At 42.5% G+C, this 14,348-nt stretch overlaps 1 protein-coding gene across 2 annotated transcripts in view; it reads right to left on the reverse strand.

Annotated features, from left to right (window-relative positions):
* Positions 1–14,016, reverse strand: part of SPTLC1 (serine palmitoyltransferase long chain base subunit 1) — a 59,731-nt gene extending 45,715 nt beyond the window's left edge. Inside the window, exons 1-4 of one of the 2 annotated variants that reach the window (XM_019713878.3) lie at positions 13,861–14,016; positions 12,620–12,727; positions 10,088–10,182; positions 13–106 (exon numbers count right to left, since the gene is read on the reverse strand). In XM_019713878.3, the coding sequence (XP_019569437.1) occupies positions 13–106; positions 10,088–10,182; positions 12,620–12,727; positions 13,861–13,917 (354 nt within the window). In that variant the 5' untranslated portion in view covers positions 13,918–14,016. Of the gene's footprint in view, positions 1–12; positions 107–10,087; positions 10,183–12,619; positions 12,728–13,860 lie in introns of those variants that run through there. The other variant, XM_074330189.2, reaches the window with a different exon arrangement.
* Positions 14,017–14,348: the final 332 nt, after the last annotated feature.

The raw sequence follows: 14,348 nt of genomic DNA on the forward strand, positions 1-14,348 counted from the left end.
GGTGCTCCTTACCTTGACCCTAGGGTTATCCAACAATCCAAGAAAATTAAATGAGGCAAAGTTGACACATTCTTTTCCATTCACCACGATGTTGTGGCTTGGTGGGCTGGGGAAAAGAGACGAGAGTAGTTACTTTTGTGTTACAGCACCCATGCTATTTCATTACCCTGACAGCAGACAGGACACACAAGGGTTGTCATTCTACCTATTTGCATACTGGTCTCCTGGCTCTTTAACTGTTTATTTTTAGAAAGCAAAATTAGATAATAGTATATTAAAAAGCAAATACTCAGTCATTAATCATATTCTTAATAGGATACCCTGTATTACTTAAATTAAAAAGTGACCTAGACTTCCAAGAGGGATGGATGGATGAATGGCAAATCTTAGTTTCGATTTAAAAATTCACTTAAGAAAGAACAGCTACATAAAGTACCTCAGAAAAATTCTGGGATAAGATTAACCAGGAGGAAATATAACAAGACCAAGATCAAAGGCAAGAATAGGAAGAACAAGTTACGATCTTACAGTTAATTGGTTTAAAAATAAATGTTACATATATATATGAAGCCCCTAAAAGAATAAGTGAGACATGTACCTAATTTCTAAAGTTAATGATGGAATACTATTTAAGAGGAATTCCTCCCCGGAACCTGAGAAAACATTTTTTTTAAAAGGAAACGGGGTGGGCAGCCCCCAAGGAGCTTGGATTTGAGCATCGCTGGGCCGGGAGATGGGCTCTCGAGGAGACAACCTGTCAAGTCCCTTACTGACAAACACTAACTCGAGACCATGCTTCAAAAACAGAGGCTCAAGCTGTGGGTCATGAGCTATTAAAGGGTTGTAAGAGCAATTCAGTCAGTCACAACTAGCCTATTTTAACTAAATAAAATCATAATAGAACAGAATGGAAAAGTACCAGAATGCACAGCACAGCACAAGCGTACAGGCTGTGGCGGGAACTTATCTGTCACACAGCTGCACTGGTCTGCGTGCTGGGCTGCTCTATAAAATGCACTGCAGCCAGGAAAGACTGAGAAACTGCTCTCATCGGTATGTTTTCACACAACTGGTTTTCTATGAGAAAAATAATAAAAGATGCTGGGAAACCATGGAAGGAAATGAATGACAAGTTGAAGTAAATTCACAAAAGCAAATAAACTCAAAAGGCAAGATGACTCACTGCAAAGAACACGCGGTGTAGTTAGTCAGACAAATCCCATCTGCCTCATGGCTACTGATGGCTTCAGAGATTTGAGGATGTTACTTGGCCTTCATAAGCCTCAATTTCTTCATCTATGAAGTTGGGAAAGAACCTTTCGCTCAAGGTAATTGTCATTATAAAAGTGCCTGGCCCACAAGAGGTGTTCTTTAACTATTTTCTTCCTTCTACCCTATGGCTTCAAGGGCTTCTTTTCTTTCAAATCACCCGCTGTGACTGTGACTCCATCGTGTCATTTAGTTTTCTGCTTCTCAGGGCTTCTCTAAGTTTCCCAAGTGCTCCCTGGTGTGGAGGTTCTGGCACTCAAAAAAAGATGCAAAAACAAAACATCTACGGAGACAAGTCTGTAGTAACGGTTGCTGCTATCAAAGTCAATTCCATTCTACAAAACCTGTAACACAGAAAGAAATCTAACCATCAAGAATAGACACACACACGGGGTGGCAGCTTAGCTCAGTTAGCTAGACAGAGAGTGGTGCTAATAGCACGAAGGTTGCCAGTTCGATCCCCTCATGGACCACTATGAGCTGCATCCTCCTTAGGAAAAACAAAAGAAGAGACACACCCAAAGCCCCTGACCACAGAAAAGCAGCAGCATGACACAGGGAAGTAGGGATGTGATTTCTGTCCAGCACTTGGAACAGGGAAGGAAAACAGATTCCGATGAGAAACAGACGGCTCACACCTGTGCCCCACGCAGGCTCCTGACCCAGGAATCCTGGATCACAAGGCCCTTCTGAGTCACTTCGCAGAAACAAATAAAACCCATCTAGAAAGTCATCTCCAGAATCAAGTCCTCAGAGGACTAGAAGAAGGGAAAATACAACCCTTCCCAATCAGAAACCCAACCTCACAATTAGAGTCAGTAATTACATGGATGAACAAAGGTCCATGATTGGCTAAGCGAATCAGAAACAGGAAGGATGCTGCTTGACCAGAAAGAAACAAGTATCACAGACCCCCGTCGACATCAGGTTTGGCCCTGGTGTGAGAAAAACTAGACCAAGGAGAGAACCCAGCACTCAAGAGAACTGTGTACAGTCAACGCCTGGCCAATGATAGCAGTCGCCTGACAAGCTACACAGACATCTTTCTCTATGGAAAAGGAAAGCTGCATAACCATGTACAAAGGTGAATTCTAGATGTACTAAAAAGCGAAAAGATAATAGAATGTAGAAGAATGTCTTTGTGACCTTGAAATAGGAAATGACATCTGAAACAAGTTTCAAAACGACACAAACCATGAGGCCAATGGATGAATCTAACCAGGTTAAAATTAAGAATCTTGGTTCAATGAAGATACCAAAGACAAAGTTAACAGCACCACCTTACGTGGTGCTGGCAAGAGTGGAGCTGGGCCAGGGAGGGTTAATGCCTGAATCACCAAGAAAGGCTAAAAATGGAGAAAATAAACCAGAGACTCAACTAAACCAGAAGACAAACCTCTAGAGAATCTGACTAAGAAGGAGACACAAACCTCACAGATGTGTCATTATATTCACCTGTAAATAAAGTTGTATGTACATATTTTACATATGCATGACCAGGAAAATCCTAGAAACTACTCAGGCCAATACATTTGAAAACATAAGAAATGACTAAACGATGGTAAGCACAGCTTACTCAAGAAGGAAACCTGAATTGCTTTACAAACTCACTGAAGACACAAATTCATGATTAAAAATCTATGCTCAAAAGATCAAACAACACAGGAAATACATACTATTGCTCAGAAACTGTAAGACTAATATATCTTTGATATCAATACTGGACCAACACAGAAAAGAAAAAGAAGAGACTAAACTCATTCTTCAACATGGATGTTAAAAATCCTCAAAATTAGCTAAATAAATCCTGTAATGTATAAAAACTAACCAAAAGCCATGCTTAAATAGGGCTTATTCTAGGAATGTAAGGATTATTTGTTAACAGAAAAACCTACCAGTGACTTCTGGTATACAAGACAGAATGAATGAAACAAACCCATTTCAACCTCTGGTCCCGTCTGATACCTCATGAAAATGCCTAGAGAGTCTAAAGGTCTAACCTTACCAAGACCAGTACACAGAAGCAGATGACAGTAACAAAATGTTGGGAACCGGCAAGCAAACTGACAAGTTGTATTTGGCAAGTCGAAGAGATCAAAGAGAAAGCTGAACATAGGCTGGCAGTGAAAAGCCCTGCAGCAAACCCAAAAATGCCCCCAAGGTGGGGGCACGGCTCCCTCTGACAGCGGGGGACAGGTGGGGAGGACCATACTATAGGATGACGGCTTGGAAAAGTTTGATACGAAGCAGTCATTCCCTTGCGTCCCCTTCAGCCCTGCAGAAAGGCGGGAAATTTACTCTCTGGAAGGGCTGAGCATAAACAGAAAGTCGCAAGGACCAGTGAGGGGATGGGTGTACTCTGAAACCAGAAATAAAGTATATATCTATGTAACATAAAATGGGACACTGAGCTCTCTTCCTCCAGGCCAACTCCCATAAAGCCGGAAACCAAGTTTACACCCTTCCTCCCTGCCCCCAGCACATTGGAGAATTCCTTTTCTGTGAAAACTCAAAGTCAAGAGAAGAAGAACAGAAAATACTGAGTTTGGGATTCCCTCAAATAAATGGACAGGTCCTTGCTGATTATCCTGGAGTGATAACCACCACCACCAGTCAGGGAGTCCAGTCAGGGCTTCCAATTAGCATCTCAGTGTCTCATCTTAAAATAGATGGACAATCTAACATTTATGGTCAGCTGATTTTCAACAGAGTGCCAAGACAATTCTACAGGGAAATGTCAGTCATTTCAACAAATGTCACAGAGACAACTGGGTATACACACGTAAAAGGATGAAGATGAATCCCTATCTCAAACCACTATAAAAATTAACTCAAAATGAATCACAGGCCTCAACTTAAGAGCAAAAACTATAAACTCTTAAAAGAAAACAAAGGAGTAACTCTTCATTATCTTGGGCAAGGCAAAGATTTTTTAGATCTAACACAAAAGCATAAGCAACAAAAGAAAAAATAGATAAATTGGACTTCATTAAAATTAAAAACACCTGTGCTTCAAAGTACACTCTGAGAGAACAACACCTACAAAGTACACCCACAGAATGGGAGAAAATATTTACAAGTCATATATTTGACAAGGGTCTAGTATCCAAAATATATAAAGAGCTCTTACAACTCAATGATAAAAAAACAAATAAACCAATTAAATAATGGGCAAATGACTTAAGTAGACAACTCTCCAAAGAAGATAAGTAAATGGCCAATAAGCACATGAAAAGATGTTCCACATTAACCATTTGGGAACTGCAAATGAGAACCACAATGAGGTACCACTTTCCACCCACTAGGAGGGCTATAATAAAAAAGACAGTAAGTGTCGGCCAGGATGTGGAGACATTAGAACTCTCATATGCCAGGGGCATGTAACTGATTCAGCCAGTTTGGAAAACAGTTTGGTGGTTCCTCAAAATGAGTTACTGTATGACTTAACAACTCCACTCTTAGGTACATACTCAAGAGAAATGAAAACATGTGTATACTAGTACTCAGGAGAGTGATGTACGTATGCATTTTTTTTCTTTTGTCATGTATTCCCAAGTGATAACCCATATGCCCATCAACTAATGAATGTGTAAACAAAATGAGGTCTTTACAGAGTATTATTCAGCCATAAAAATGAAAGAAGCACTGATACATGCTACAACATGGATGAACCTTGGAAATATGATGCTAAGGGAAAGAAGGCAGGCACAAAAGGCCAGATATTGTATGATTCCTTTTACATGAAATGTCCAGAATAGGCAAATCCATAGAGAAAGTAGATTAGTGGCTGCCAGGGGCTAGGGAATGGGGGGATGGGGAGTGACTGCTAAAGGGCGTGCGATTTCTTTTGGGGGTGATGAAAATATTCTGGAATTACATGGTGGCAATGGTTGCTCAACTCTGTGAATATACTAAAACCCACTTAATTATATACCTTAAAAGGGTGAATTTTATTGTATGTAGATTATATCTAAATAAGGCTGTTGTTTAAAGAAAAAAAATCTACCCAAGTTAAGTAAATGCACTTAACTTTTGTATCATCTCAGTACTGAATGCAGAGGAATTGCATGAATTGAAAAGTAACTCTAAATGTATTAATATCAACAAAACATCATGGTTTTTGCATACTATTTACATAATGCTGTTTATTACAATGAAAATATTTTGCATATTAAAACAAAGATGCTAAGGATCACCAGCATTAAGAAGGAATCTAATACAGCAATAAAAAAATAGATAAAACACTCACTAGTGTAAAAGAGTAAAATAAAAAACAATTTAAATATGTGTTAAGGTTTCAAAAAAGTTACCTTCCATAGGCCTTCCCCAGAAGTCCACCTGTGCGCTACTGAGTAAGCCAAGATAGAGGCCACTGACAACACAGTGATGAGACCAAGGGAATCGCTGGGCTAGTGCTGAGGCGGGGACCCCAGGGCCACCCTGGGCAGCGGCTCTATACAGCAATAGTGAGCACTGGAGCAGGACGACAAGCATTCCAGCAAGAAAAATGAAAAGGAACCCAAGAGATAATTCCTGTGTTTGAACACTCTGAATGGAGATTTACACCCCTGGAGGAAGACACCAGGATGAAACCAAGCAAGCAAGTGGACACACAGAAATGATTAACTCCAAGGAAAACAAGAGAGAAAATGTAAGTAAAATGTTCTGCATACTGAAAAAAATGGATGCTAACCTTAACTAATGAACGATGTTAACGTGGCCATAAAAATGTCAGCACTAAGTAACTTGAGGACCGTGATGCAGTCAGTCCCAGCCGTGCATGGAGACCAGGGAAGGGCAGGGAGGCCTGTGTGCCTGTGGAGCTGGTGTCCTGCCCAGTGTGCAGGAGCCACACCCGGCCCCAGGCCCCCAGGCTGTGTGCTGGCTTAGGATGGGCAGCTTCTCTAGTCCACACAGAGGCAAGGGAAGGCTATGAGGGGCCTGGAGACAGCAAGTGAGCACGCGTTTCAGAGAGCCAGTCTTTATCTCCCACAGTTGATGAATACAGTTAAAGCTGGGAATGAAATCAAGAAATCAAGAAGTCAAGAAATCACAGCATAAGCAAGTTCCTTAGAAAGAGAGGCATACACCAGGAAAAGAAGCTAAAAAATATAAAGCAATTGCTTCTAGTAGGAATCTGAGGTGAGGAAGGATGGCATGATGGACTGCAGTTTCTCTCATAAAAATTTATGTATACATATAACAAATTAAAAAAATCTATCAGTATATAGTAACTGATTAGAGGAGAAAAGTCATGATCATAGTAACTGATTAGAGGAGAAAAGTCATGATCATATCAATAGATACAGAAAAAGTATTGAGTGCATTTTAACATTCTGATTTAAAAAACAGAAAGTTCCCTTAGCAAAGTAGGAAGAGAAAGGAAGGCCCTTAACTTGATAGAGGTTACCTCACAGCACACTGAGCCCGTTACCACTGCTATTCAACACTGCATGGGAAGCATCAGTGCAGTAACAGAGGAACAAGAAGAAAGACACTTTTCAGGACAGAAATGAAAACTCCCTGGAATCTAGGCATGAACCTATTACAGATACACAATGTCAGTTTCCTGGTTGTGACATTGTATGGCAGTTACCCAAGATGTTACCACTGGGGGAAACTGATGGGATCTCTTTGTATTATTTCTTATTACTGCATGTGAACCTATAATTATTTCAAAATAAAAGCAAAAAAGATACGGTAAGTCTTTATGAAGAAAATCATATAACTTTACCGTAGGACATAAAAGAGCTACGAATACGAGTGACACACCAGGTACATGGGGATAAAATTCAGTATTAGCAAGATTCCAATTCTCTCCACATTAATCCATAAATTCAGTGCACTGCTACAGTCATAAACCCAAACCCATTTTTGGTCAAATCTGATCAACTAAACCCAAGTTCACAGTGAAGCAAAGAGTCCAGAGTAGCCCACACAATTATGGAGAAAGGGGAGTGAAGGCCTCACTCTTGCCAACGCCAATTCTTACGCTGTGGTCTTTATAGGAGTGAGGTCTGGCACGGGGACACACAAATACACTGAAGGAATGGAAACAAAGCCAGAAACACACCCTTTATAAGGGAACTTGGTACACAAAAGAAGGGACATTTCCAATCAGTAGGTGAAAAATGGACTATTCAACGAATAATGCCGGGACAACTGACCATCACATGGAAAACAGGCAATTAGACCTTTAGGGTAGGAAAGCATTTCTTCCACAAGATTAATGATTGGTAACTTTGATTTCAGAACATGTAGAATTTTTTAAGACCAAAGAAATCCATGAAAGTGAAGAATACAAGCCTCTCTTAGATTAAATCAGAAGCAGATAGACACACTCAGGAGAATATTCTGCATCACATTTTTAAACAAAGTAGTAAATATTTTCATGACAACAGGAATATGTGGTAAAAGTATAAACATAAGCAAAGGAAAAACACCCACCAACTTTAAGATAGTGGTTATCTTGTGTGGGAGGCAAGAGTAAGCAATAGATGGGAAGAGGTATCTTTAGCAACATTTGCAATGCTTTATTTCTTTATAAATAGATTTCAAGTAGCTAGACAACCAAGATGGTGCAGTAGGTAAATGCTGTGTTTAACTTCTCTCACCACCACATCAAAATTACAACTGATTTCCAAAACAACCATTGAGAATCGCCTAAAATCAAGCTGAACTGAAGCCTTTCAACTAAGGATGCACAGACAAAACCACCTCCAGACTGTTAGGAGGGGCAGAGACGTGGAACAAGCTGGTCCCACACCCCTGTGACCATTACCGATCGGGAAGGCTATTTCGGCTGTGCAGGTCCCCTAATCCCTCACAGAAGCGAATGGTCCCAGTCCCACCCCAGCCCAGGTTTCCAGTGCCGGGGAGAGAAATCCCCATAAATTTTAGCTGTGAAAGCCAGCGGAGATTGTGACTGAGTGAGACTGAGCGCTTAAAGGGACTGTGCACAGACTTACCCACCAACGGAATCACTCACTCTGAGCTCCAGTGCTGGGGCAGCAGCTAGAGAGGCGGCAGGGACAAATGGTGGGGAATTGAGTTATCTGGCTTGAGACGGGCTGGAAAGGGGGGTTTTTCCAGGACAGGGGAGCTAGCAGTGGCCATTGTTTCTTTGTTGAGCCCTCCCCCTTCCTGGGGTGTGGACACAGGTGGCCGCCATATCTGAGTTTCCACAGGTCTTTCCCCACGCCCTGGAAATTTGAAACCTGGCCCTGCCCAACTTTTGGGCACACCCAGGCCTCTTCCAGTGGCTTTTTCATGCAGACCATGGGCCTTGGCTCAAGTTGCACTCTCCTAGGGTCTCTCAAAGGTTCCGGAACCCAGACAAGCAGCATCTGGCTTGAGTGTGTCCTGTACCTCTGGCTGAGCAGTCCTAAGCTTGCACTAGTGGCAGCCAGCCTTCGTTTGTGGCTTGGCCTCTCAAGGTGCTTCCAAGTACAGCAGAGTGGCAGCCATCTGCAGATTTCTTTCTGGCTCCTGCTTGGTGGCCCCAGGTGAGGCACGGGCTGTGGCTGAAGTAGACCTACAAGGGATCCCCTCCAAGGTAGCCCTGGGACTGGTGCCCCCAGTGGCCAGCTTCAAAACAAGCTGGAACATTACCCAGCTGCCTGTAAGTACAACACACCTAATGAGTGGATTGGGCAGGCACCAGCGGCCTACTGAGGCATATCCTGCTCCGTAGGATCAGCCCCTGCACAACAACTCTTCCACTGCAGTCAAGACCAGGCCTCACAACCAGTGAACTCAAAGGTCAGTCCCTCCCATTGATGTGCAATTATCAACCAAGGGTCAGCAAGAGGAGGGCTCACACAACCCACACAAGGGACACACCTGGAGTGTGTGGCTCAGGGGACTAGGAAGATCGCACCACTTAGCCCCACAGCACACCTACTACATAAGGCCACTCTACTAAGACTGGAAGACACAGAAACCCTACCTAATACATAAAAACAAAAACAGGGAGGCAGCCAAAATGAAGAGACAAAGAAACATGTCCCAAATGAAAGAATAGAACAAAGCTCTAGGAAAAAACTAAGTGAAACGGAGATAAGCAATCTATCAGACACCTGAAACTAATTAAAAAAAAAAAATTCTAGTAAAAAAAGTAGATTTCAAGTAAAGACAGCAAAATGTTAATGCCTATTAATTCTGGATGGGTGATAGAAACATATCTGATATTTTCTATATTTTTAAAAAGTTTAATTTTAAAATGTACATGTATTTTTAAAAAGTTTAATTTTAAAAAGTACATATAATAAAGCAAAGAAAAACAACAGAAGAACTAAAAATAAAAGCAGACATTGGAAGAAGAGAGGTAGCGTAAGTGAGCTGGAGTTTCCTAACTCAGATTGTGAGAGTCAACAGGTGTTGTCTACCATTAATCAGCCAAGAAAGAGCAGCGTAAGGATACTATTAATGTCTAATTATGAAGGTAACCTGCAACAGATCTAAAATCAGGAACAAAACCAGGTGGGAAAAAGCAGGAGCGTTCCTTTTCATTTTCAGTGCATCTGACCATTTGATATATTATCATGTGCATATATTACTTTGAAAAATATACATTTTTTTGATTTAGAAAAAAGGGACAAGTGGTAATGTCCAAATTGCAGACTACAAAAAATGCCCATATCATTCCTAAAATAAAGTTTTATATTGGGAACTAAAACAGTTTCTGATCTGGAAAAAAATCCTACATGTTTTATTTCAGTTAAAATAAATGTTTTACTTCATATAAACCACTGTATACTTTGTCACGTTTACCTATAAGAAACCAAACACAAGTCCTTCCAGTAGGAAACAGATTTACCCTGAAACAATGTTGTAGTTGAGAGCAGGATGGTCTTTTGTGATAGGAGGAACAAGGGGTTCTGGTTGCCACTCTTCAATCAATTCTTCCTTTTCCTACAAGAGAAATGGTGTTAAAATACATCACAATGCTAGTCACTCCAGTAGTATCTATAGTGTTTGCTGTAAAGGAAACATCATCATGAACACAGCACTAGAAACAGGTCCAGCTATTGTGGCTAGAAATGAAACAGAATCACTTCTGAGGTTTGAGCACTTAAGCTCCTCACCTCATATCACAGGCTAAAGGCTCTTTTCCATGTAGTTTTGCAAATGACTAGAAAATTTAAGAAAATTTTATTCCTATGTTCAGGATTTTTCACCATGGGAAGTATGAAGTGTAACTTATAGTGATTGTAAAACAAAAAGAAAGTCTGCAGCACAAAGGTGAGAAGCATGATTTCTGCTAAGTCAGCTCAGCCTCTCTTCCAAGACAATACAGAGAGTCACACCCAAAGCATTTATATAGGTGACTGTCATGGGGAGGGGATCAACCAGACCACAAAGCATTGTTTCTGCAAGCCAGCTGCAGGATGCAGGTGTAGCTGAAACAGAAAAAAACTCTCGTAAGTATTATAACGGGATTTTGTTTGCAAATTTCTCATAAAAAGCTACTTTATTCCTTTTACCTGTTACTTCACGCATTTTAAGTATTTTGACTATTTTGAGTTTCTTCTCCTTTCTTGAGTTAGAAAAAAGGTAACTATGAAAATGTAGTCTGGATGTACAGGATGAGATGAGGCACCTAAAGTAATACGACGGCCACAGCAATTCTTGCCTCACAGACAGACCCTCTCTCAATAGTTCTAGTCTCATACTTCTGTTAAATGCTTTTGAGCATTTTTCTCCCAATAGGCAACTCCAGGGCAGGACCAAAAGCATATTCCCTGATGTTCTGGGACTCAAAAATGCTGGCCCTACAAATCAACCAGTAAGTCCCTCATCTGTTCCTGCCAATAACCCAATGGGAGAGAACTGAATCCCAACAAGGCTGGAGCACGTTATGCGCACTGTCCACTGGCTACCGTGCAGACACGTGTTAGAATCCACTCAAGGTGCCCTGGTTCAAGGACTGCAGATCTAGCAAGCTGACAGGGGCATTTCTCACTCACAACACTCAGCTCTTTTCTTCCACTGCTGTTAGGGTAAGATGTCAACGATCACTAAATTTAGTTCTAAGTTTGCCCTCTGAGGATATTGTAAAATTATGTTTGTGTATCTCTTTAAAAAATGGATGTATGTGTAGGTTGATATGTTTAACTAAAACTAAGAATATTTGGATTAAATCAACCCCTTTAAAAAGTTGGGTTAGAAATCTGTTTCATGGCCACCTAGTCATTCATAAGGGGTCCCTAAATGTCAAGGGAAAAAGTATAGCAGGATTTCTGGCTGGAGGGTCCGGTCTTACCGCAGTGTGATCAAAAGAGTGTGCCCTGGCACGTGAATCCCACAAAGCAGTCATAAAGGGAGTGAGAGATCTGTGGTCAAGTTGAGGGTATTCCTTCAAACAGAGGTCCAAATATCCACTGGCATGTAAAAGGTTATAGGAAGTCGTGCAATGAGACACCTCTATTCTGCTTTACCAGGCTGCCATGCTTTACTTGCATGTTCCCTAGGAGACGGTGCCTGGCCACTTCATGATCAATACGAACGACCAGGACAGCGGCAACCAGGGAGGCACACACACACTGCTGTGGTATCTTCTGCTGGGAATGCTCTGGGAAGTCAAGAAAAGTCCAGTGCTTCGTCTCTGCTGCACTAAGTGCTGCCTTGTGAACCAAAAGTTCTAGAGATTTTTGTGGGAAAAATCTCTGAGAGTCCTTGCCTCCCTAAGCATTCTGGCACAACAGTCCAAGTGACGGAAACTACACTGCAGAACTGCTCTTCTCCACCAATACCAAGCACAGTCACCCGGTGCTCCTACCTGAGTGACAAGGGTAAGCATCTCTCCCCAAGCCCCCAGTCCCTTATACCAATGGACTGCAAGTGGTCAGTGCCACAGGTCCTCTAGACACTTCTGCTTCCTAAGGTTCACCTAGCTTGGGCTTGAGTTGGGTCTCTTACCATACAGAACACACCAAAATTCAACTTGCTGTGGGGAGGTGGGAAGAGAAGGAGTCTTTCCAACTCCAAGTTTCCTTTATGAAGACCACAGGGAAAAACGTTCACGCAGGCTTCAGAAACAGCGGCGCTTTCCCGAGCAACTCATGTAATCCTGCACACAGACATTCAAAACCAGTAGCTGCCCATGCTTCCCTTTCGTCATCTATTTGTGAGAGTGTTGTCTATCCCCAGCAAAGCAGAGAGGCCCATAGCATGGTAGTTCACTGGGTAGCCCCGGCTTCCCTGTATTTTGTCTACCCTGCTACGTCATTCTCCTTGATTTCCTTACATTACAGAAAATATTTTAGCATATAGTTGAGCCACCACAAGTTATTTTTGGAAATATGTAGCAACTACAATCATACACCGAATAATAGATTTAATTTCTTACCTTGGCTGTAAGATCAGATCTTTCTTGTAATTTGTAAGTTTTAGAGAAAAGAAGTCTGATTATCCAGAGTATTAGAATTCCTTCCAAGATAAGATGGTAAGCAGGTGCCTAAGGGTGAGCCAAAAACAAAACAAGAAATGAAATGAACACTTCTAAAACCTGCATATAAAATTTAATGCACCTACAAATACAGCCTCCCGTGACCTTTAACGTATTACTTAAAATTTACTTTGAAAGCTCTTTTCATTTCTGCTCATTCTTGCCCCCATTTCTAATATAGGCAATTTCTTCTACATATGAAAAATCTCTAATACTGCAGCTTTAAAACCTCTTTAACAAAATATCTTTAAAATAAAAGCTGACACAGAATCCCAACATGTCGAACAATACCAACAACTATCAGATCCTTCAGATAATTTAAATTTGTACTGGTGGAAAATGACTGTAACAAACATTGCATGGCTTAATAACTTTCTACAACCCCATCTACCACGGGTGAGTTAATAGAGCAATAGAGAACATTCACACAGAAAGTTCTATTGGACAGCGCGGCAAAGCTCAGTAAATACTAGTTAAGTGAACGAACATTCTCTAAGACTGACATTTTGATTTCACGTTACCTAACGTACTGGAAATAGCTAGCCTTTCAACAAACTCTTTACTCTTCCTTTAACGATCTACTAAAATAGTTGTCTATTTACAAGATAGACAATGGGATATATGCGGAAGAATGACAAAATAATATTCCTGAATCCTCAATCATTCGCCTTCCTTTCTAACCCCGCGCGCGCCCCGACAAAAACCAACTCCAACTTATTACAATTCTCTCTACTACGCCCTGCGCCACACTTCCAAGGACCTGACTTCCCTAGGACCTCCCCACACACGAGATCCTCCAGTTTCACTTCCCCGTTTCACCATCAGTCCCAGCCCTGCATTTTGAGAACCAGCCTCGCTGCGTGTCCCCTCCCACGTGTTCCTTCCCTACGCCGGGACAGGACCCAGAGCAGGCGCCGCGGTCGCCAAACCCTCCGAGCCCCTTAGCTCCAGCTCGCGCCGGTCCCTCCCTGCGCTCCGCGGCGGAGACAGTGCGCGCCCGCGAGCCCCTCCAGCGAGGGACGCCGCGAGTCCGGGCGTGACCGAGCCAACCCCGCCCAGGTGTCTGGCCACAACTCCACACGAGCAGTCCCACCTCCCCACGGCCACGTGTGGTCGGGGGCTGCTCGGGCCACCGAGCTCACCTCGTAGAGCGCCTGCACCATCTCCACCAGCACCCACTGCTCCGCAGCAGTCGCCATACTCAGCCGCCCCGGCTTCCTTCCGGAAGGCGGGTTACAGGTACGTCAAACAGAGCGCGGCGCGGCCCGAAGACGTTTTCGCGCCTGCGGGGCGGGGTGGCCGAGCGCTGGGCCCCGCCTCCTTGCGCTTGCGCACCGGGCTGCGCGGGAAGGGAAAGGCCTGGGGCTCTGATGGGTGGGGTCTGGAGTTTGGGTCTCGCAAGGGGGCTGGGAGGGGTGGGAAACAGCAGACTAGTTCCTCTGGTAAATGTTGCCACGTGGCCAGTGTTTGCCAGGCCCTGTGCTGTGCTCTCGGGGTGGAGGGATTAAATAAATGTCCTTTGCACTCTAAATGCATTTGGGAGCAGGGAGTGTTATTAATGTAATTGAAAATATATTCTTTTAAATTACATTAAGTAAAAATCCCAGAATGTATTATTAAAAAATACAGA

This window comes from Rhinolophus sinicus, chromosome 16 (assembly GCF_057876585.1).
Source record: "Rhinolophus sinicus isolate RSI-liver-muscle chromosome 16, RSI-T2T, whole genome shotgun sequence".
Classification (NCBI taxonomy): Eukaryota; Metazoa; Chordata; class Mammalia; order Chiroptera; family Rhinolophidae; genus Rhinolophus; species Rhinolophus sinicus.